This window comes from Bubalus kerabau, chromosome 20 (assembly GCF_029407905.1).
Source record: "Bubalus kerabau isolate K-KA32 ecotype Philippines breed swamp buffalo chromosome 20, PCC_UOA_SB_1v2, whole genome shotgun sequence".
NCBI classification, from domain to species: Eukaryota; Metazoa; Chordata; class Mammalia; order Artiodactyla; family Bovidae; genus Bubalus; species Bubalus kerabau.
The window spans coordinates 34,466,641-34,489,432 of NC_073643.1; the positions used below are offsets into that span (position 1 = coordinate 34,466,641).

The 22,792-nt window shown below is 42.7% G+C and overlaps 2 protein-coding genes and 1 long non-coding RNA gene across 6 annotated transcripts in view; 1 reads left to right on the forward strand and 2 right to left on the reverse strand.

Moving 5' to 3' along the window:
- TAFA4 (TAFA chemokine like family member 4) overlaps window positions 1–22,792 on the forward strand; it is a 156,857-nt gene that overhangs the window by 126,894 nt on the left and 7,171 nt on the right. For all 4 annotated transcript variants that reach the window (XM_055558377.1, XM_055558376.1, XM_055558378.1 and 1 more), the window contains one exon: window positions 21,272–21,355. In XM_055558377.1, the coding sequence (XP_055414352.1) occupies window positions 21,272–21,355 (84 nt within the window). The remainder of the gene's footprint in view (window positions 1–21,271; window positions 21,356–22,792) is intronic.
- On the reverse strand, window positions 18,432–21,301 carry LOC129635409 (uncharacterized). The gene is made up of 4 exons (XR_008706266.1): window positions 21,196–21,301; window positions 20,731–20,849; window positions 20,212–20,340; window positions 18,432–19,717 (listed from the first exon to the last, which is right to left on the reverse strand). It is a non-coding gene; the product is annotated as an uncharacterized LOC129635409 (long non-coding RNA).
- The window catches only part of TAFA1 (TAFA chemokine like family member 1), a 534,519-nt gene continuing 534,398 nt past the window's right edge, over window positions 22,672–22,792 (reverse strand). The window contains exon 5 of the mRNA XM_055558389.1: window positions 22,672–22,726. Within this exon, the coding sequence (XP_055414364.1) occupies window positions 22,682–22,726 (45 nt within the window). The 3' untranslated portion in view covers window positions 22,672–22,681. The remainder of the gene's footprint in view (window positions 22,727–22,792) is intronic.

The following is a 22,792-nucleotide window of genomic DNA, read 5'->3' on the forward strand; positions in this document are numbered from 1 at the left end:
GCATAAATGTAACCCTACGAATTTCTTGACGAGTAAGGCATTAATGATGTCTCTCAAAAAGTACCAACGAGGACTTCTCTTACTGGACAATTAAGAAGATATGCTTTGATTTCTTCTTGCCTGGCTGTCTCTTCAAATATCATCCAATGGAGCAGTCACCTCCCCAGACACACTCTTCTCCCTGCCCTCAAACGCTGCTCAAAAAATTTAGCAACCTGGTTTTCTCACCTCGTCTTTAGTGTTACAGACGAATACTCATTTTTTTTTTTTCTAGTTTACTATTTGTGAGACATCTTTGGAGCAGGTTCCCTGAGAATAGTCTGGGATCATGTATCATTTATTTGTTGTTTCCACATCCCCCAGCTGAGTAATGTGCCAGTAGTTTAGAAAAATGAATGAGGATCGATGGTTGTGGATGGAGGCCTGGCACTGATTCCTTTTGATGCCCCTGGCTCCTTCCAGCAGACACCTTGTTAGACACAAGTGTCAGTCCCCAGGGGAACACACACATGGGGTAAGTCTTGTAGCTGTTTCTCTACAGCGGCGTGGAACCTGTGAAAATGAACACTTCCCGTCTTACCCGATGCATCTTTAAAGGTAAGTGGTTAAAACACACACCCACATTCTTATCTCTGAAATTATACAGTTGACAACAATAGCTGACTTACGTGTGCCAACTCCCCTACCAAAGGCAGACACAGATTTATAGGTTGTATAGCGTACTTGTGTGGTATGCATGCCTGTGGTCTGTGTCAGCACGATCTTAGCCACCTTTCAAGCTGGAAGGTGAACGTGGAATGTTTCCCGACTACAATTCCTCACCAGAAACCCTGGAGATCAGGTGAGTCGCCAAATGCAGATTTCATCAGATTTTCTCAAGGTAAAAAAGTACATATACCATCTATTAGCTAACAGTCCTGAAGTCTTCCTCAGTTGCACCCCATAATCACAGATACTAATATTTATGCAGCGAAATATGTGAATATTTATGCAGGATGGGATAAGGCAAGATGAAGAGCCTCATGTTAATTCAAGTCAGGTATTGCTACCATCATAAAGAAATTCTTGCCATTTTCAGAGCTTTTTGGATTTGGGGATTAAAGATAAAGAATTGTAGACCTAAGTTAAAAAAAAGAATGAGGAGCTTTAACATTTTTAAAAAATTGCTAATTTTGGCTCTCCAGCTGGAACAGTTTGTTGTCATCGTCGTTGCTGTTCTTCAGTCATTCAATCGTGTCCTACTCTTTGTGACCCCATGGACTGCAGGATGCCAGGCTTCCCTGTCCTTTACCATCTCCCGGAGCTTGCTCAAACTCATGGCCATCGAGTTGGTGATGCCATCCAACCATCTCATTCTCTGTCATCCGTTTCTCCTCCTGACTTCAATCTTTCCCAGCATCAGGGTGTCTTCTAATGAGTCAGCCCTTCGCATCAGGTGGCCAAAGTATTGGAGCTTTAGCTTTAACATCAGTCCTTCCAATGAGTATTCAGGACTGATTTCCTTTAGGATTGACGGGTTTGATCGCCTTGCAGTCCAAGAAACTCTGAAGAGACTTCTCCAACACCATAGTTGAAAAGCATCAATTCTTCTGTGCCCAGCCTTCTTTATGGTTCAACTTTCACCTCCATACATGACTACTGGAAAAAGCATAGCTTTGACTATATGAACCTTTGTCAGCAAAGTAATATCTCTGCTTTTTAATACACTATTTAGGTTGGTTAAAGCTTTTCTTCCAAGGAGCAAGCATATTTTAATTTCATGGCTATAGTTGCCATGTGCAATGATTTTGGAGCCCAAGAAAATAAAGTCTGTCACTGTTTCCATTGTTTCCTCATCTATTTGCCATGAAGTGATGGGACTGGATCCCATGATCTTTGTTTTTTTGAATGTTGAGTTTTAAACCAGCTTTTTCAGTCTCCTCTTTTACCTTCAAGAGGCTCTTTTGTTCTTCACTTTCTGCCATTAGGGTGGTGTCATCTGCATATCTGAGGTTATTGATATTTCTCCCAGCAATCTTGATTCCAGCTGTGCTTCATCCAGTCTGGCATTTCACATGACGTATTCTGCATATAAGTTAAATAAGCAGGGTGACAATATGCAGCCTTGACATACTCCTTTCGTGATTTAGAACCAGTTCGTTGTTCCATGTCCAGTCCAGTTCTGACTGTTGCTTCTTGATCTGCATACAGGCTTCTCAGGAGGCATGTAAGGTGGTCTGGTATTCCCATCACTGTAACAGTTTTCCACAGTTTGTTGTGATCCACACAGTCAAAGGCTTTAGCATAGCCAATGACGTAGAAGTAGATGTTTTTCTGGAATTCTCTTGGTTTTTCTTTTTTTTTTTTTCCTTGGTTTTTCTATGATCCAATGGATGTTGGCAATTGGATCTCTGGTTCCTCTGCCTTTTCTAAATCCGGCTTGAACATCTGAAAATTCTCATTTCGTGTGCTGTTGAAACCTAGCTTAGAGAATTTTGGGCATTACTTTGCTAGCTTGTGAGATGAGTGCAATTGTGCAGTAGTTTGAACGTTCTCTGGCATTGCCTTTCTTTGGGATTGGAATGAAAACTGACCTTTTCCAGTCCAGTGACCACTGCTGAGTTTCCAAATTTGCTGGCATATTGAGTCCAGCAGTTTTGCCTAGCACCTCCTGTACAGTGTTAAGAACAGTTTCATATATGTATTTTCTCCATTATTGAGCCCAAATCATACTCTGTCTCCCTGTTCTCACTCAGATCAGTTTGCTTTTATGTATTCGGCTCTCCCCTCCACAGTCTAAGGGCCTTGTCATATTTTGCGGAGCTTACCATCTTAGTGTTCCAACATTCACCCAGTAGCCAGAATGATCTTTCCACGGAAATAGGGCTCGTCACGTCACTCTCATATTTATCAATAAAACCTTACTTCAGCAACTTTCTGCCGTCTTTAAAATGAAATCTAAAGTCCTTGCCCTGTTGGTGTGGCTGATGAAACCCTGCGTAATCTGGTTTTGTCTTTTTTTCTTTTTTTTCTTTCAACTACTGTATCCTAGCCACACTGGAGTCTTCTCTGTTCCCTTTCATCTCTGCACTTCACCTGTCTGTATCCACTACTTGAATCTTTGCCTTTGTCCCCTCAAAACACATGTGTCCAGTTGATGCCTGATCTTTCAAATCTATATGTTCTGTATCTCACCATACTTCCAGTTCCTGACATGGATCTCATTTTGTTGTTCAAACTTGCTGAATGTTTGTCTTCACATTAGTCTACAAGTTGCTTGAAGATGGGAACGGGATCTTTTATTTATATCTCTCCACATTGGCTGATACTTGGTGAGTGTTAGTATAGCAGAGAATTATTTCATCTTCACTAATCACAGATTCATTTGGAAAAGTAACAGCAGTGTTTGCTTGCCTCTGTAGATTTTTAATTTTTTAATAAAAATCATGTAAATTTTTATTGTTTTTTTTTGAGTTATTATGATAGTAATAATAGTTGACAGTATTTGATAGTTTTCAGTGATCAACATAGTGATTCAACACTGATATGCATTACACAGTGATCACCATGGTAAGTCCAGTAACTATCTGTTGCCATACAACATTATTAAAGTATTACTGGTCGTACTCCCCATGCTGTATATTATATCCCCATGGCTTAATTTATAACTGGAAGTTTGTACCTCTTAATTCTCTTCACCTGTTTTGTCCAACCTCCCATACTTCTCCCCTCTGGAGACCAACAGTTTTTTTTTTTTTTTCCCCTGTATATTTGAAATTTTTTCTGTTTTGTTTGTTCATTTATTTTTTTTATAGATTCCACATACAAGTGAAATCATATGTTATTTTTTCTTTATCTGACTTATTTCACTTAGTATAATACCCTTTAGATACATTCATGTTATTGCAAATGACAGAATTTCATTCTTTTTATGGCTGAGTAATATTCCATTGTCTGTACAGGGACTTCCCTCATGCCTCAGTGGTAAAGAATCCACCTGCCAATACAGGAGATGTGGGTTAAGTCCCTGGCTCAGGAAGATCCCCTGGAGGAGGGCGTGGCAATCCACTCCAGTATTCCTGCCAGGATAATCCCACAGACAGAGGAGCATGGCGGGCTGCAGTCCATGGTGTTGCAAAGAGCTGGACACAACTGAGCGTGCGTGCACGTGCACACACACACACACACACATCTATATCTCATATCTTCTTTATCCATACATTGGCTATTGTAAATAATGCTGCAATGAACATAGGAGTGCATATTTCTTTTCCAATTATTTTTTTTTATTCTTTGGATGAATAGCCAGAAATGGGATAGCTGGATCATATGGTAGTTCTAATATTAGTATTTTGAGGAATCTCAATATTTTCCATAGTGGCTGCACCAAATTAAATTCCCACCAGTGGTGTATGAGGTTGACTTATCCCATGGGGGATCATTTTCTGAACTTTTCTTTCTGATATTTTGTTACTAGTTTATAGAAATACAATATACTTATGTATATTGATTTTTGTATCCTGCAACTTTACTGAATCCCTTGATCAGTTTTAAGTTTTTTGGTGGCGTCTTTAAGGTTTTTAAAATATATATACTATTGTAACATCTGCAAACAGTGACAGTTTTGCTTCTTTCTTTCTAATCTGGATAACTTTAATATCTTTTTTGTAGGAGTAGACTTTAATACTTTAATATTAATTAAAGTATTAACTAATTAAAAGTATTAATTAATTAATACATAGACTTTAGTACTGCGTTGAATAAAACTGGTGATAGTAGGGATCCTTGTCTTGTTCCTGATCTTGGAGGAAAAGCTCTCAGCTTTTCACCTTTGAGTGGGATGCTGCCTGTGGTCTCTTGTCTGTGGCTTTTATTACGTGAGGTGCCTTCCTCTATGCTCACTTTGTTGTGAGCTTTTAAGCAACTGGATATTGAATTTTGTCAAGTGCTTTTTCTTTATCTGTTGAGATGATCATGCAGTTTTCTCCTTTATTCTGTAAATGTGGTATATCACGTTGATTGATTTGCAGATATTGAATCACCCTAAAATTCCTGGAATAAATCCCACTTAACCATGGCATGTGGTCCTTTTAGGGTTTCCCTGGTGCTCAGTTGGTAAAGAATCTGCCTGCCAATGCAGGAGACCCAAGTTTGATCCCCAGGTCAGGAAGATCCCCTGGAAAAGGAAATGGCAGCCCACTTCAGTATTCTTCCCTGGAGAATCCCATGGACAGGGGAGCCTAGCAGGCTACAGTCCATAGGGTCGCAGAGAGTTGGACATGACTGAGTGACTGAGCCACTACCATGGTCCTTTTAATGTATATTGTTGAATTAGGCTTGCTAATATTTTGTTGAGATTTTTTGCATCTATGTTAACTACGTACACTGGTCAGTAATTTTCTTCCTTTTTTTTTTTTTTTTTTTTTGGTAGAGTCTTGGTCTTAAGTTTTGGTCTGTAGTTTTAGTATGACAATAATGAGTTTGGAAACATTCTTTCCTCTATAAATTTTTGGAATAATATGAATAGAATAGGTATTAACTCTTCTTTAAGTGTTTTATAGAATTCATCTGTGAAGCCATCTGGTCCTGGACTTTGTTGTGAGTTTTTTGATTACTGATTCCATTTCAATACTATTAATCAATTCATCCACATTTTCTATTTCTTCTTGATTGTCTTGGAAGCACGTGTTTCTAGATTTCTTTGAGGTTGTTCAGTTTGTTGGTATATAATTATCTGTACTAATCGCTTACTATTCTTTGTGTTTCTGTGGTGTTGGTTGTAACTTCTTTGTTTCTGACTTTATTTATATGGGCCCTTTCTCTTTTTTTGCTTGATGAGTCTGGCTAAAGGTTAATCAATTTTGTTTATCTTCTCAGAGAACCAGCTCTTAGTTTTATCGATCTTGTCTATTTTCTCTTTAGTCTCTGTTTCATCTGTTTCTGCTCTAATATTTCTTTCTTATGCTGACTTTGGGCTGTGTTTGTTGTTCTTCTAATTTCTTTAGATGGTAAGTTAGGCTGTTTCAGATTTTCTTGTTTCTTGAGGTAGGCCTGTATCACTATGACTTCCGCCTTAGAACTACATTTCCTGTATCCTATAGATTTTGGAAAATTGTATTTTATTTTTATTTTTGAGATATTTTCTGATTTCCTCTTTGATTTCTTCATTGACTCATTGGTGGTTTTTTTTTGTTTTTTTTTTTTTAGTAACATGTTATTTGGTCGCCTCATCTTTGTTTTCTCCAGGTTTCTTCTTGTGATTTGATTTCTTGTTTCATACTTGTGTGGTTGGTAAAGATGCTTGATTTCAGTCATCTTAAATTTATTGAGACTTGTTTTATGACAATAATGTGATCTATCCTGGAAAATGTTCCATGACACTTGAAATGTATGTGCTTTTTCTGTTGTTTTTAAAAATGATTTTTATTGGAATGTAGTTAATAGCATTGTGTTTCAGGTGTACAGCAAAGTGATTCAGTTACACATATACATGTATCTATTGTTTTCCAAAGTCTTTTCCTATTTAGATTATTACAGAATACTGAGCAGAGTTCCAGGCTGCTGTATAATAGGTCCTTGTTGGTTATCTATTTTAATACAGCAGTGTGTAATTTTCAGTTTTACCTCCATAAAAAAGTTCTGAACCTATATATATAACATGTCATTATATATTAAATATGACACACATATGTATATATATTTAATCATTTTAAAATGACCTCATGGTTTGGGACATATGCTTGTAACAAATACATTTACAGATAAAAGAAAAATATAGCAGTGTGTACATGCGAATCCCAGACTCCCAATCTATAGGTTCACCCCTGGGAACCATTAAGTTCTTTCTCTAATAAGTTAACAAATACATTAATTAGCATTTTTAAAAAAGATTCCACATAGAGGTGATATTATATGATACTTGTCTTTCTCTTTCTGAGTTTATTTGATAATCTCCAGTACCATCTAGTTCAGTTCAGTCGCTCAGTCGTGTCCGACTCTTTGCGACCCCACGAATTGCAGCACGCCAGGCCTCCCTGTCCATCACCAGCTCCTGGAGTTCACTCAAACTCATGTCCATTGAGTCAGTGATGCCATCCAGCCAGCTCATCCTCTGTCCTCCCCTTCTCTTCCTGCCCCCAATCCCTTCCAGCATCAGGGTCTTTTCCAGTGAGTCAACTCTTCACATGAGGTAGCCAAAGTATTGGAGTTTCAGCTTCAGCATCAGTCCTTCCAATGAACACCCAGGACTGATCTCCTTTAGAATGGACTGGTTGGATCTCCTTGCAGTCCAAGGGACTCTCAAGAGTCTTCTCCAACACCACAGTTCAAAAGCATCAATTCTTCGGTGCTCAGCTTTCTTCACAGTCCAACTCTCACATCCATACATGACCACTGGAAAAACCATAGCCTTGACTAGATGGACCTTTGTTGGCAAAGTAATATCTCTGCTTTTCAATATGCCATATTGTCCACCCTGCTTATTTAACTTCTATGCAGAGTACATCATGAGAAATGCTGGGCTGGAAGAAGCACAAGCTGGAATCAAGATTTCTGGGAGAAATATCAATAACCTCAGATATGCAGATGACACCACAATATGGCAGAAAGTGAAGAGGAACTAAAAAGCCTCTTGATGAAAGTGAAAGAGGAGAGTGAAAAAGTTGGCTTAAAGCTCAACATTCAGAAAACTAAGATCATGGCATCTGGTCCTATCAGTTCATGGCAAATAGATGGAGAAATAGTGGAAACAGTGTCAGACTTTATTTTTCTGGGCTCCAAAATCACTGCAGATGGTGATTGCAGCCATGAAATTAAAAGACACTTGCTCCTTGGAAGGAAAGTTGTGACCAACCTAGATAGCATATTGAAAAGCAGAGATATTACTTTGCCAGTACCATCCATGTTGCTGTAAATAGCATTATTTTTTCTGTAAATGTTGCTATAAATAGCATTGTTTTTCTTTTTAATGGCTGAGTCATATTCCATTGTGTATATACACAGCATCTTCGTTATCCATTCATCTATCGATAGCCATTTAGATTGCTTTCCTATCTTGGCTAATGTAAACAGTGCTGGAGTGAAACTTGGAGTGCATTTATATTTGTGAATTACTGTTTTCTGTGGATATATGCCCAGGAGTGGGAGTGCTGGATCATATGCTAGCTCAATTCTTAGTTTTTAAGGAAACTTTATACTGTTCTCCATAGTGGCTATACCAATTTACATCGTCACTAAGAGTGTAGGAAGAGGGTTCTCTTTCTTCCACAACCTCCCCAGCATTTATTCTTTGTGGGCTTTTTGATGATGGCCACTCTGACTAGTGGAAGGTGACACCTTGTTTAGAGTTTCAGATGGTTGATAATGAGCCATGTGGAGCATCTTGTGCTTTAAAATAAGCGTGTGTTAAACTGGCCTCTTCAGGTTGGCTTCCTTATGGTCTGACCTGTTTTGAATTATTGATTTCAATTACCTACCTACTCCAGGACATTTCTTGAGGAGAGAAATGGCCTCATTTCTTGAGGCCTTGTGTATATGCTGCTGCTGCTGCTAAGTCGCTTTAGTCGTGTCCGACTCTGTGCGATCCCATAGATGGTAGCCCACTAGGCTCCTCTGTCCCTGGGATTCTCCAGGCAAGAACACTGGAGTGGGTTGCCATTTTCTTCTCCAGTGCGTGAAAGTGAAGTCGCTCAGTCGTGCCCAACTCTTAGTGCCCATAAGCCGCGATTTTAAAGTTGTTGTTATGGAAAATGTCCACAAGGCGGCAGCACTTTTTATTATTGATTTATTTAGTTTTGGCTGTGCCCGGTCTTTGTCATTGCATTGGCTTTTCTCTAGTTGCAGAGAGCGGGGACTACTCTCATTTGTGGTGCTTGGATTTCTCACTGTGGTGGTTTCTCTTGTTGCAGAGCACAGGCTCTAGAGTGCAGGCTTGGTATCTCTGGCGCTCGGGCCCAGTTGCTCCACGACATGTGGTATATTCCCAGACCAGGGATCGTACTCGTGTCCCCTGCATTGGCGGGCAGATTCCTATCTACTGTACCCCCAGGGAAATTCTTGGCAGCACTTCCTGATGCTCCAGTCGGGTTCCTTGGGCAAACAGAACTCTAGAGAAAGTCATGTTCCTGACTTGTAGATTATAGAGTACGCTGTGCCAGGGCTCCTGTCTCATGACTTCTTCCCCCGCTACCCTCCACCACCCAGACAGATCCTAAGCCCTGTCAGAACTGTGATGCTGAGGGTGCTGTCCTCGTTAGGTGGGGGGACTCTGAGGAAGGAGATAGCTGGTGGGAGCCCCAGCACCGGGAGACTTGGAGACTAGCTGACTTTTTAGAGCTCTTCTGGCCCAGAGGGTCCACTGTTCTTTGGGTGTACTAGGTTTGGTTGAGCTGTAGGAGGGCCTGCCTGGATCTGGAGAAGGGGTTCCCATCCACAGGGCTTCCCTGGTGGCTAAGACGGTAAAGAATCTGCCTGCAGTGCTGGAGACCCGGGTTCGATCCCTGGGTTTGGAAGATCCCCTGGAGGAGGGCATGGCAACCCACTCCAGTATTCTTGCCTGGAAAATCCCATGGACAGAGGAGCCTGGCGGGCTACAGTCCATGGGGTGGCAAAGAGTCAGACACGACTGAACACCTAACACTTTCACTTTCCACAGGGGACCAGGCATGCCAGGTTTAAGGGGGCTCATTTGCTGGCACATCCCTCCCCAGGCCCCTCAGCTCCACCCCAGTCCAGCCTTGGGACCCAAGGCAGCTCAGGCTTCAGGGATGTGACACCAGGCCAGGTACTTGAGGCCTGAGGGGAATATTGCTGGCATTTTAAAAATCTTTTTAATGTCTATTGGAATATAGTTGATTTATAATCTTGTGTTTGAGTGTACAGCAACTTGATTCAGTGATACATAGACCTATATCTATTCTTCTTTGTTTTCCTGTTTAGGTTATTACAGTGTTCTGTCCAGTTGCCTGTACTACACAGTAGGTCCTCGTTGATTAACTTGTTTATACATATTAATGGATATATGTTCATCCCAGCCTCCTCATTTATCCCTCCCTCTGCTCCACCTTTTCTGTTTGGTAACACTAAGTTTGTTTTTTAAGGTGTGGGTCACTGTTTTTCCTTTGCAAATGAGTTCATTTGCATTGATTTTTAGATGCTACCCGTAAGTGATCTTGTAGGCTATTTGTCGTTCTCTGACTTCCTTCACTTAGTACAGTCATCTCTAGATCCATCTATGCTGCTGCAGTGGCCTTATTTCTTCCTTTTTTTAATGGCTGAGTCATATTCCATTGTAACTGTACCTCATCTTCTTTGTCATCCATCTGTCCATGGACATACTGGCTGCTTCCCCGTCGTGGCTATTGTAAATAGTGCTGCAGTGAATGTTGGCACGCAAGCATCTTTTCCAGTTTTTCTCTGCTTTTAGGCCCAAGGGTGGAATGACTAGATCGTGTGGTAGCTCTGTTTTTATTTTTTTAAGGAACCTCCATACTGTTCTCCATTGTGACTATTACCAATTCACACTCCAAAAAAACAGAATGGGAAGGTTCCCTTGCTCCATGTGCTCTCTGGCATTTACTGTTTGTAGACTTTATGATGATGGCCATTGTGACTGGTAAGGGTGATACCTCATTGTGGTTTTGATTTGCAGTTCTCTAATGATGAGCCACGTGGAGCATCTTTCCGTGTGCTTAAAAAAAAAAAAAAAGGTATGTCAAATTGACCTCTTGAAATTGGCTTCTTGAAGGTCTGCCTTGTGAATTCTTTTTCAATTATCTACTTCAGGACATTACTTGAGGGCAGGTGTCCTTTACATCTGCAAATAGTGAATTTGAAGTGTCCTAAGTCCTGGTTTTCAATTTGTTGTTTCAGGAGAAGTCCATAAGACTGCAGCCCTTTCTCTGGCCCCACTTGGGTTCCTCAGGCAACCAGAGCCCCAGAGAAAATCTGTTCCAGAGTTGTCTCATGACTTCTTCCCCCTTAACCTGCACTCCCCACAGAAATCCCAAGCCCTCCCCTAACTGTGATGCTGAGTGTGCTGTGGTACTTAGGTGGGAGGACTGCCAGGAAGGAGGCTGCTGGTGGGAAGCCCACCACTGGGGTTGTTGGAGGACAGGGGACTTCTTTAAGATCCCAGCCCAAAGGGTCAGCATCGTTTGAGAGCTCTGGGTTTGCTTGAACAGTAGGAGGGTGCATCTGGATATGGAGACCAGAGTCCCATCCACAGGGACCAGGCACTTCAGGTTTAAGGGGGCTTATTTACTGGCACATCCTCCCCAGCTCCAACCCAGTCCAGCCTTGGGACTCAGGGTGGCTCAGGCTCCAAGGATGTGACTCCAGACCAGGGGTCCAAGGCCTGTGTCGTTGGCATTTATCTTTTTAATTTTTGTTTCATATTGGAGTAACATGGACACACAATGTTGTGTTTCTTTTCAGTTTACATCAACCTGGTTCAGTTACACATATGCATGTATCAATTCTTCTTCAGATTCTTTGCCCATACATCTTACTGCAGTGTGTTGCGTGGAGTCCCGTCTGCTATACAGTAGGTCCTGGTTGATTTTCTAGTTGAAATATATTACTGTGTATACGTTAATTTCAATCTCCTAATTTATGCTTTCCTGCTACCCCATCTTGCCCCTTTGGCAACCGTTCGTTTTTTATGTCTGTGATTCTGTTTCTGTTTTGCAAATGAGTGCATGTGTATCGATTTTGAGGTTGCAGGCATCAGGGATACCATGGCCATTTTGTCAATCTCGGTCTGACTTCCTTCACTAAGGATGATTATACCCAGATCTACCCAAGTTGCTGGAATAGGCATCGTTTTCATTCAGTTTTGTTCCTGAGGAATATTCCCCTGTATACATGTCCGGCCTCTTCTTTATCTGTCCATCTCCGGATGGAGATTCTCATGCTTCCACCCCTTGGCTTTTCCCAGCGCTGCCGCAGTGAACATTTACGTGCGTGTGCCAGTTCCAGCTGTGGGTTTTGTTTCCATATGGGCCTAGGAGTGGTCATGTGGTACTTCTTTGGTTAGTTTATTAAGGAACCTCCGTACTGTTCTCCATCGTGGCTGTTACCAATTTTCATTCCCAAAACGAGTGCATAGGAGGGTTCCCTTTTCTCCATGCTTTCTCTGGCATTTATTATTTGTAGATTTTTGATGTTGGTCATCCTGACTAGTGGCAGATGATACCTCGTTGTAGTTTTGATTTCAGTTCTGTAATAATGAGCCATGTGGAGCATCTTTTCGTGTGCTTAAAAAAAAAAAAAAAAAAAAGCTGTGTTAAATTTACCTCTTGAAATTGCCATGGTGAAAGTCCTCCATGTTTTGAATTCTTTTTCGATTACCTACCCCAGGACATTTCTTGAGAGCAGGTGTGCTTTACAGCCCCATAAACCTAGTAAATATGAAGTGCCAGAAACACTGGGTTTAAAGTTGTTAATACAGGAAATGTCCACAAGGCGGCAGCACTTCTCCATGCCCCACCCCGGTTCTTCTGGCAACCAGAGCCCTGGAGAAAAGTGTTCCTGGCTTGCAGATTAGAGAGGAGTGTGCCAGGGCTCAGGTCCCATATGTCTTCCCCCTTACCCTGCACCCCCCAGACACCGGAATCACCGGCGTGGGCCGCGTGCACCTTCCTTTTAGGGCTGAGTCTCTACTGCTGCTGACACACTGGGGGCAGGGCTGATGCCCAGGCTGGCTGGTTGCGTGGGTTGGCCAGGACTGTTTATGGCACGTCCTGGGTATGAAACTGGTCCCTGGGACAACCGGCTGTGAGGCTTGATCACGACTCTTGTGAGAGTGCGGTTGTGCGGAGTTCCCCTTATGGGAGCTGGGTTGCAGGGGCACCTGGGCGCTGAGGTGGCCCACCAGGGAGGGGTGGATCTCCTTGGGAGGGACTGACCCCAGCGGGGCGGGGCACAGTGTTAGCGCGGTAGATGGGGCTGCAGAAATGCCGCACAGCGGCGCTGGGCCAGCTAGGTAAAAAGAGGGTTCAAGAAAATAGCCCCTGTCAGCGCTTCTGTCCCTGGAGGTGATACCAGAGGCTTGCCTCTCTGGTACTCGTCCTAAACGTGGTCCCTGAATTTCCTTCCCGTGTGACAGGGGCACTTTCCAAGCTGCTGCCTGTGTTCTGGGACTTGGAATAAGTGAGTTTGTGTGTGAATCCTTACAGAGCGGAGTGTCAGTTGTCTACGTTCCCCAGCTCTCCTCGCCCTGAGTACCGCTGGTTTTCAAGGCCGTTCTAAGGGCTCACCTTGCTGGTGCAGGACCCCTGGGCTGGGCCACCCGACGTGGGGCCCGTCCGCCGGCTCCTGGGCTGGGGGCTTCCCGGTCGTGACGTCCCTCCTGCCCCGGGTCCCACACCAGGGGTGTGGGTTCTGACTGCACCGTGCCCGTGCCCCTCCTACCTGTTTGGACTTGACATTTTCTTTATAGACTTACTTGCAGAAAGCCTGTTCTCCCAGCCTTCAGGTCATTCTCAGAAACAGTTGCTCTGTATCTGTTTGTGGTTTTGGTGTCTCCAGGGTAGGAGATGAACTCAAGTTCTTCCTACTCTGCCATTTTATCCAGACCAAACATGACCTCTGTAGATTTTACACGTCTACAGGAAGTCATGAATCATTACATAAACTGTGTTCATACTCTGTCTGGTTTGGGATATTTGAATATAAAAATCTTGTATGTCTAAATCATGTGTTACAATTCGGAAAGCACTTTTATTGGGGCCTACAAAGTACAGATAAGGTAGCAGTTCCCATTAGCATCTGTCTCTTAGTAAAGGAAATGCTAATCCCTTACCATAAACTAGCTTGTTTTACATTTGATATGTGGGAAAATCCTTTTTGGCCTCTACTCTCTGGGTAACTACATTTCTCTGTTTGGTCAATATATATACTTGTGTATTAAAACAGGTCTGTAGAAAATGTGGTCGATCTTGGTATGAATGTGTATTACACAAACGGATATCCCAGTGGCCATTTCTTAACTCAGTGTGCATTATTCCTGTTAGTACTATGTTGTAGAGATCTTTGTGTGCTGGTGCCTGTTGACCTGTTTTCTTTTTAATTGCTCCACAGCATTCCTTCATATGGGCAGGTTGTAATTTGTTTAGCTGTTCTACTGAAAGGCATTTTGGTTCCGTCTGTGGCAAAGGGAACATGCTCACAGGCTACTTGAGTGCCTTGGTGGGGAGGATCAGTGAGTGGTGGAGACCGAGTGTCTGGTTTCAGAGCGGAATCTGCACAGTAGAGCTTTCTGTGACGATGCAAGTGTTCTTTCTGTATATCTCCATCTCTGAGTGGCATCATGTCCGTGTGTCCAGTACGATTGGGAGCCGCTAAGCATGTGCGCCTCCAGAGCACTCCAGATGCGCGAGTGTATTTAAGTGGGAATGTGGGACCTGAAGCTTCTGTGTTGCAGGATAAGCTTTATGCCATTGTGTAAGCTTAGTGTAACATTTGGTGGCCAGGGCATCCCAAAACCCTGAGAGAGAGAGGATTGTGAGTCTTCATATCTGTGTCCCCTGCACGAGCACTGCCTGGCAAATAGTTGGTGTTGGGCTCAAATAGTCAGTGTTCATGGGCTCAAAGTCACGGAGGCGGTGTTAGAAGTTGTACTTTAGACTCTAGTTAGGATGTATGTCTGTTCTCATATGTTTCTGATCTTCTGTTCCTTATTTGAATATGTTTTGAATCGGGCTTTTTAGCTTTACCTGCTTAATCTTTATCCCATAATAATTATGCAATATCATGCTGCTAACTGGCATGTGGGGAGACCTAGTGTCTGCTGATACCTTCCTTTTATCTTATTTGTCAATAAGGATAGGATCTAAAATATAAAATTTACTTGAATTTACATTTAAATTAAAGGCAAGAAGAGGGGCATTAATTTGGGTACAGACATTGGACTATCTTTATACGTTTTTGTTAATCCATACCACAGATACTTATCTAGTGTTTTTTGTGCTTTTCTGGGAAATTACAGCTTTTAGTAGTTAAAAATAGCTCTTTTTTCCTCCCATCAAGCTTTTTTTTTATTATTATAATTAACTTATGAAATCCCCCTGAATTATTGAAATGTGTCTGTAATACACATTTGGGATTTGGGAGAAGGAATGAAGAATTATTTGATTGAAGCTGTGATTACTTGGATCCTGAAACAGAAACTATTTAGCTGTTAAGCATTCTTCCTTTTGCATCTTCTATGGGCATAGACAAGGCTGTTTTGTGGTAGGAACTGTATTCTACACATTTATCAAAATATAGCCCTATAGAGATAATCCTGGATTGGTTTATGATAAAATGAGATAAATGTGTAGTACAATGAAGCTTAATTTATTTTGTCAAACTGAATGCTCTCTAAACATCAGGTTTATAAAAGCCTAATAAGACAAAAGCCTAGGACTAGAAGACAGTTACTTTTCAAAGGTTTTTTTTTCCCCTTTCTTTCAGTGATGTCCCAATGCCTTTTCTGAGATGTCAGACTTTGCTTAGTTAAGGATAAGAGTTACTTCATGTCCTGAAGATATCTTTTGTGAATTGTGGGTTGTGTGGTCAGATGTGGGGTCTGTCTTTAAGATGTGAGTTCACAAGGTTTTGTTACTAGCTGTTTTCTCTGTGCTACCTGAGTGATGAAGCAGTTTTCTGAGTTTTTCTCAGTGTTGGTCAGCTAAGTGACAATGAAGTATCCTTTACTGAAGCACTTTGAAAGTTGGAAGGATATGTGTGTGCATTTATCTAGTTTTAATTTAGCTCTTTTGTACCTGGCAAGTCCTAGATGCTGGAGGTCCTGTTTTCAACCCAGAGTTTGCTAATAATAAGCAAGATAGATAATTAAAGTCTAGTAAATGAAGGACTCTTAGACAAAGTAGAGAAGGGGTCAAGGGTGGTACCCATGAGGAGCCATGAGTCTGACTTTACTATGTAGGAGGGAGGGGCGTGTAGAGCACCTGAGAATGAGTGGGGCAGCCTTGGGAAGTGGAAGCAGCTCGTCTGGCTCAGAAATGGCAGAAGACAAATCTGGAGGTGTACACAGGGCCTTGATAGTAAAGGTCTGAGAGCAAATCACATTTTTGGACTTACTGCCTGCCGTCTGGGAATTTGTATTCAAGGAGAGTGGATGAAGCAGATTCTGCCAATAAGAAAGGTAGGAAATGCTGTGAGCGAAGTTCATATCAAATATTTCTCAGAAGGAAAAATGTGCTCTCTGAATTTGACAGGTCAGATGGATTTCAGCATAGGTGTCGTGGTGAGCCCAGGATTTGTGTGTCTGTAGGGGACAGAGAAACATGTAGATGTTAGACTTGTGGAATTACCTTCAGTGGGGGGAAAAAGGGAGACAAGGACTAGAGCTGACATATTTACTTAGAGTGAGTTGTATTTTCACCCGGCAAAGCTTTGATGAGGTTTGATGAACCAGCAAAGCCTCTCATTCTGGGCTGAGGACATCTGGATCATGACTGTAGGTGACCAGAGACCATTGTTGCTCAACTGCGGGAGGTTTTCTCAAGCTTGGAAACATGTCATAATGTCTGGAGATGCTTTTGTTCTTTATGCTGGGGGAGAGGGTCGTGCTGCTGAATATCTTAACATGCATAGGCTGTACCCCTGAAGTGAAGAATTAGATGGCTCCAAATGTCAGGAGTGTCAAGGTTGAGAAGCCCCGCCTTTGAGGTTTCTGCTGTGTGTGGATGTGCTTGTGCGAGGTGGCATTTAGAAGCATCTTAGATCACAGAGGAGGAGTGTGTATGTCTTCATCCACAGCCTCACTTTGTACTCTGTGGAAATAACAATACTGGGTCATAGGTGAAATGTGTGAACAAGTAAAAGATTGCTTAAAAAAAAAATCACAGTCCTCCCACTACTGCTTTTATGCATGTTACCTGGGTCAGCTTCTAATGGCTTCCTTTCTTGAATACCAAGCATATCTATTGGCAAGGTTTTCCATATACCTTTCTTAAGTTAATCAGTGGCTTAATATTTAAGGAACATGTCAGGTTCCTTGAAATAACACAGATAAGAGCAAAAGAGCTAAAGATGAAATACATCAAAACCTCTTCTTGTTTTGATGTTCTTGTGACCGTTTCCATTTTCCAGAGGACACATATCCTGGGGAAGATGTTTCTTAAACATCTTCTGTCTGTAATGTCAGTGTAGAAACACACTTTTCTTTAGAAAAGCCTTAACTGTTTGTAAAAGCAATCAAAATAAATCAAGAAAGGAGAGACCAGCTATAGAGAAGTGAGCCTCTTAATCTTATTTGAAGGTGGGCTTAACTAAATAATTATGTATTAAAGAAAACAGAGTACGTATTTAGAGTAATATTTATCTGGAACAAGGGCAAGAAACCAAAAACATCCATCTATTTTACACAACAGAGAGAGAAAGACAGTGCATCAGCTTTCCTTAGCTACTTAGCCACCTCGCCACACTGTCCCCCAAAGAGAACGTATAGGAAGTACTAGCCGCTCCCATAAAACGGGAGCATCATTGTCTTTTTAAAATTTCCTTTCCTGCATAAAACCAGAAATTTGTTACAGCTCGGCAGCTTGAAGATAGGGATATTTTGTGTTTTCCTAAGTCAGGAAGGCATGGGGCTTTTTAAAGAATTTCATTTTAAAAATAGAAGTGACAAGATAACTTTCTCATTTAAAATATATTATGGTACTTGGTAACAGGAAAAAAAAAATGTATTCCTCCTACAAACTTATTTTCCTGCAGAGACAAGACTCAGTTAAGTGGGCAGATGTTCTCAAGAGTTATTTTAATAGAATCCTATTTCTGAGTCCTTTGTCTCAGCTTACAGCCCTGCTCCGTGTGCACTCCGGGCTGACACTCGCAGGCTGTTAATCACTCTCTTCTCTGTTAGGTCAATCCCCCGCTTGGTTTTCACCTTCACTGTGCATTCCTTCCTCAATCCTTAACTCCTAAAGGAATGTGAAACTTGTATTTTGGCTACCCGGGCGGCTCTTACTATGTCTCTCTCTTCTGAAAGAACATTGGGGATTAAGTGTTTCACAAAAACCTTTATCCTGGATACAGTATGTGCTTATGGAAGCCCCTCCCTCCTTGCGTTCTATCAACTATGAACAGAGTTTCTTTTTTACAAGTAGCAGTGCTTTACAGTCCAGGACAGCTTTGCTAGTTTTAGGAGTCAGTGGTGAATCTGTCTTTAGAAATATGCTCTGTGTTTTCTAATTAAATGACAGGATTGTGGTAAGTGATTTCATAAGGCATCAATATATGCTTATTTATTAAAATACACTTCAATCTTTAAACAAAACCAGGCAATTCAGTTAGGAATTGGCCTATTTGTCTGTGATGAATGCCTGAATCCATCATCTTTCCCCAAGATCCGTTTCTAGATTTCTCATCAGCATTGTCTTGGATCCCCATGGTCCAGTGAGGAGATACCAGCACTTCTCTGCTCTGAAGGTGAGATAATTGGATTTCATCCATTTCCTCGGCAGGGAGTTTATGCCCAGACTTCTCACCTCACTCCACCTCAGCTGGTCTTTTCTCTCATCTTCTGGGGACACAGGTTTCCTGGCTGAGGGCACTACCTTGGTCACAAGCTTCCCAGAGCTTCCTAGAGCTGAGAGAACCAAGTGTTCACCTGCCCCTGAATGTCCATTGCCTCCTTGCTGACCCCTCACTTCAGCCACATGTCTCCTGCTCGCCCTTCGCTGTCCCTCTTTCCTTCACTTGGATCTCTAGGCACCTGTCAGAGCTGCTTTCGAATCATCTGTGTAGCTCTGATACCTGCCAGGAGTACACAGGTCTCCACTGCTGAGTGGAAGAAAGTTTGTCTATGGAACAGTTGTAAAGATTTTTCTGGACAGTATTTCATTTTCAATTTTAACTCTGTGTAAATATAATGAAGTCTGTCAACATTTATATAACTTTTCTGTCCTGGAGATGGTAGTTTAAATTGAAGGTTAGAAACCCCTCATCTTTGTACCTACTTGGGACCAGACTAAGGCATTCAGAAAATAAGGAATGACTAGTCAGCACTATGCATATGGTCAACTCTGCATAGCACTTACTCATCTAAACTATTACTTAAACTCTGGTGTAAGCAGAAAGATTGATGGATGCAGAGTCTAGATTCAGATACTGCTCATGGTGTGGAAAGCTCTGGTGTTTGGTCTGGAACCATCTGCCTCCTTTTCTTGTTTCTGAAGGTTCTGGGGACAATTCACAAGAGGAACAGTACATAAAAGTGCTTTCAAAATGACACTGCTCTGTACAATTTTAAGGTGAAACTGTTGTGATATTGGGGGCTGAAAAAAATACAACTTTCCTACACTTGACCCCATCCATCGAGTTCAGTCTCTGACACAATAAATAACCCATTTAGCGCTATGCCTTTCTCAGTGTTGGCACCTTCTGATTTCAGTAGCAGCTGGTTATTCTAGATCACAGATCTGCCTTACTCAGGCACTGCTCTTGGTTTGGAGGGGACTCACTGGGTAACACCTCAGTGTTGGGTCAGAACCTGGAATGGTGGCTGCATGCAGAGAAGGAACAGTAAGTCGTCACTTCCGCCGGTAATGGAACCCTTCTGTCCCCTTGTCATGCCGCGTTGCGTTTGCTGCCTCCAGTAGGGCCTCTGCTGGGGAGGAGGTAGGTACTCAGTGTTGCACTCGGGCACCTCTGTTCAAATGCCATTTGGCTATTTGCAAAAACTGTGACTTTGGGCAGGTTGCTTAATACCACTGGACCTCAGTTTTCTCTCCTGTATAAAACACAGGAAAAAAATAACCACTGTTAACCTTAGAGTTGTAATGAATTTGAAATTACTAAGTGTCCTCCCTTCATTTTTAAGGTGTCCTGCATTCATGAGAAAGTAACTGTTAGAATTTAGTCATGCCTCATTTTATTGTACTTCACAGATCCTGCGTTTTGACAAATTGAAGGTTTGAGGCAACCCCGCATTGAGTGAGCCTATCAGCACCATTTTTCCAACCGCCTTTGCTCACTTTGTGTCACAGTTTGGCAATTTGTGAAACACTTCAGATCCTCTATCAGCGAAAAGAATATGACTCACTAAAGGCTCAGATGATGGTTAGCAATTTTGAGCAGTAAAATATTTTTTTAATCATGGTATATATACATTGAGGGTTTGCTTTTTTAAAATAGATACAGTGCGATTGCACCCTTAATAGACTGCAGGGTAGTGTAAACCTGGCTTTTATATGCACTGCGAAGTCATAACGTTGTGTCACTTACTTTATGGTGGTGGTCCGGATTCCTCCAAGGTAGGCTTGTGTAATGCCTGCTTTTTCTTGAACTTGACTTTCAGAGTTCTGAGGCAGTGGTAGAATCCATTGGGGTATTTTTTAAAAAAGCAACCTGTTACTATTTAAACAACAACGAAAGGTTAATCTACTTCCACCCCCAATCCACACACACTACCCGCAGCTTTGGAGCTTGGTCCTCTACCAGCCCACTGCGTGGGGTCCCCTTAAAAAACCTATCACAATCTTTTTTGTCCTTTGAAATCTATGGGAATAACTAGTCACGCTGATGGTTTTTTCCTTAATTTCTCATCTTTACCTGCAAACTCAGAGAACTGGGGTGCTCGTTTCTGATTCATGGGCTTGCAGCATGAATCACTGTATTGGCAGACTGCCGTGGGGACGGGGAGGTGAAGGGCAGTCGCAGGTAAGCCAGCTAACTGGTCGAGAATGTGGGCTTGCGAAGGGGCGCCAGTGCTCCCCCTCCTAACTTGGCGCCCAGTTGACTCACCTAGCTGGGGCGGCATGGAGAGATGAGCACCTTCTGGGATGAAAATATCGTCTGTTCTGTCTTGACACTCTGTTGTCAACAGCACTCACACCTGCGGTATCAGCGTCCACCACTGTCACCTGCAGCCAGACGGAGACACAGTAACAGCTGATATTTCCTGACAACACAGTGACTGGTGCAAAGTCAGCCAGGGCTTTTACATGGATCGGCTGTATCCCCTTGCCATCCTTTGGGGGGGGCTCTATTTTCCCCCCATTGTACAGGTGAAGAAACCGAAGCCGAGCGTAAAACAGCTCGTCCGAGCTCCTTTAAAGAAGGCCGCACAGTCTGAGGTCTTACTACCTACATCGTAATGTTAGCCAACTGCATAAAAAAGAAATGGTGTTTTTCTGTTAGGTATATGGGTGGTTGGATTCCTTCCTTATGGTGACATCTATACGCAGTCTTGGAAGCCAGTGTACTAACCTGCATTGAGCTTTATGTTGCCTGGATTTGGAGGGAAGAAACCGCGTCACAAATGTTACGTGCCTTTGTCTTCCAGCTTCCATCGTGATTCAGAAATGGTGGTGTCACATGGATCCTTGTTTGGAAGGAGAGGACTGCCGAGTGCTGCCCGATTACTCAGGTTGGTCCTGTAGCAGTGGCAACAAAGTCAAAACTACCAAGGCAAGTATAGACAGAGCACAGCTGTACTCGACGGCTTCCGCATCCTGTAACCTGCCCCTTTCATTCCATCCTGCCGCCAAGAGGGAGGGTAATGTTACGTTGGTAAAGTACGTGGGCAATGCCCCTCTATGACTCGGGCCCTGTGAAAAGCACGTTTCTCAGCATCACCCTCCATTTCAGATTTATGGAGTCATGACTGGTGGAGGGATGCCTTATCTGAAGCAGGGCTACTGAATTCATTTCAGCTCCTTCACGGGCCGATTTAAAGTAAAGGTTTCAGAGTTGACAGTCCCGTGCATCAAACCAGCGTGGCCAGACCCCACATCCTGGTGACTCACTGAAATAGAATACCTGCCACCTTGGAGGAGATTTAGTCTGGCTGAATTGGCTGAAGACTCCAATTCAAGCCTTGTAAGTCGTGTTTCCTGCCCATTCATCCTCGTTCTAGTTGTGTCTCTGAAACACTCCATTTTCTACCCAGTTCTCGAGCCAGAAACTGAACTTCTTTCTCCTCTCCTGCTGTCCACGCTCTTGTTTTGTCTTAGGGACTGGTACTCCCACACCCCGCCCCTTCTCTGCATCACCATAGTTACCATCCCCGGGTGGTCTCCGCCGTGTCTGGATGACCAAGGTTGCTTCCTCATATCCACTCTTGCTTCCCTTCCTGCCTGTTCTCTATAGAATGGAGTCATTTTTGTGAATTGCGGATCTGCTAAGCTAGTCCACCCCCAAATCTCTGAGTGGCTTCTCTGTGCTCCTTAGCTCACCTCTGCTTGTGTGGCCCTCACTAAATAACTCTGCAGAGCACCTACCTTTGTTCTTTCTGCTCCAACCATCTCGGCCTCGGTTAGTCCTCCTCCTATGGTGCTTTGCCAGCTGCAAAGGAATGCGCTGCCATTCTTCTCTAGAAAGAAACCATTATTCAGGGAATCCTTCACGGATAGGAGGCACATCCCTGTATCTCTGAGTGTATCATGTAAAACGCACTCAGCTCGCACGCATTGCTCCACTTACTTGCTTCATTCTGCCAGCTTCCTGTCTGGGAGCAGAGCAGTGACGTTAGGGCCCCTTGCTGGGTCGCTCACCCAGTAGTCCCAGAGCTGGATGAATATCTCCACACTGTTTCTTGTACAAAAATTAATACAACAGGTCAGTCTAGGATTCTAATGAGCTACACACACTGGAATGGAATGACTGCTTAGTCCTGGTTGCTGTGTCAGCTTTGGCCCCCCGAGGAGGAAAAATATCCCTTGAATGGTTTCTCACCTTGCTTACCTTTCCCCCTTTATGAGTGTTTTGAATTACTCAAGTTCTCAGTCATCTTCAGCCACTGAGGGCAAGAACAGGTGAGTTAGTTCTCCTATGTATGCACATGAGGTATTATAATAAACAAGAT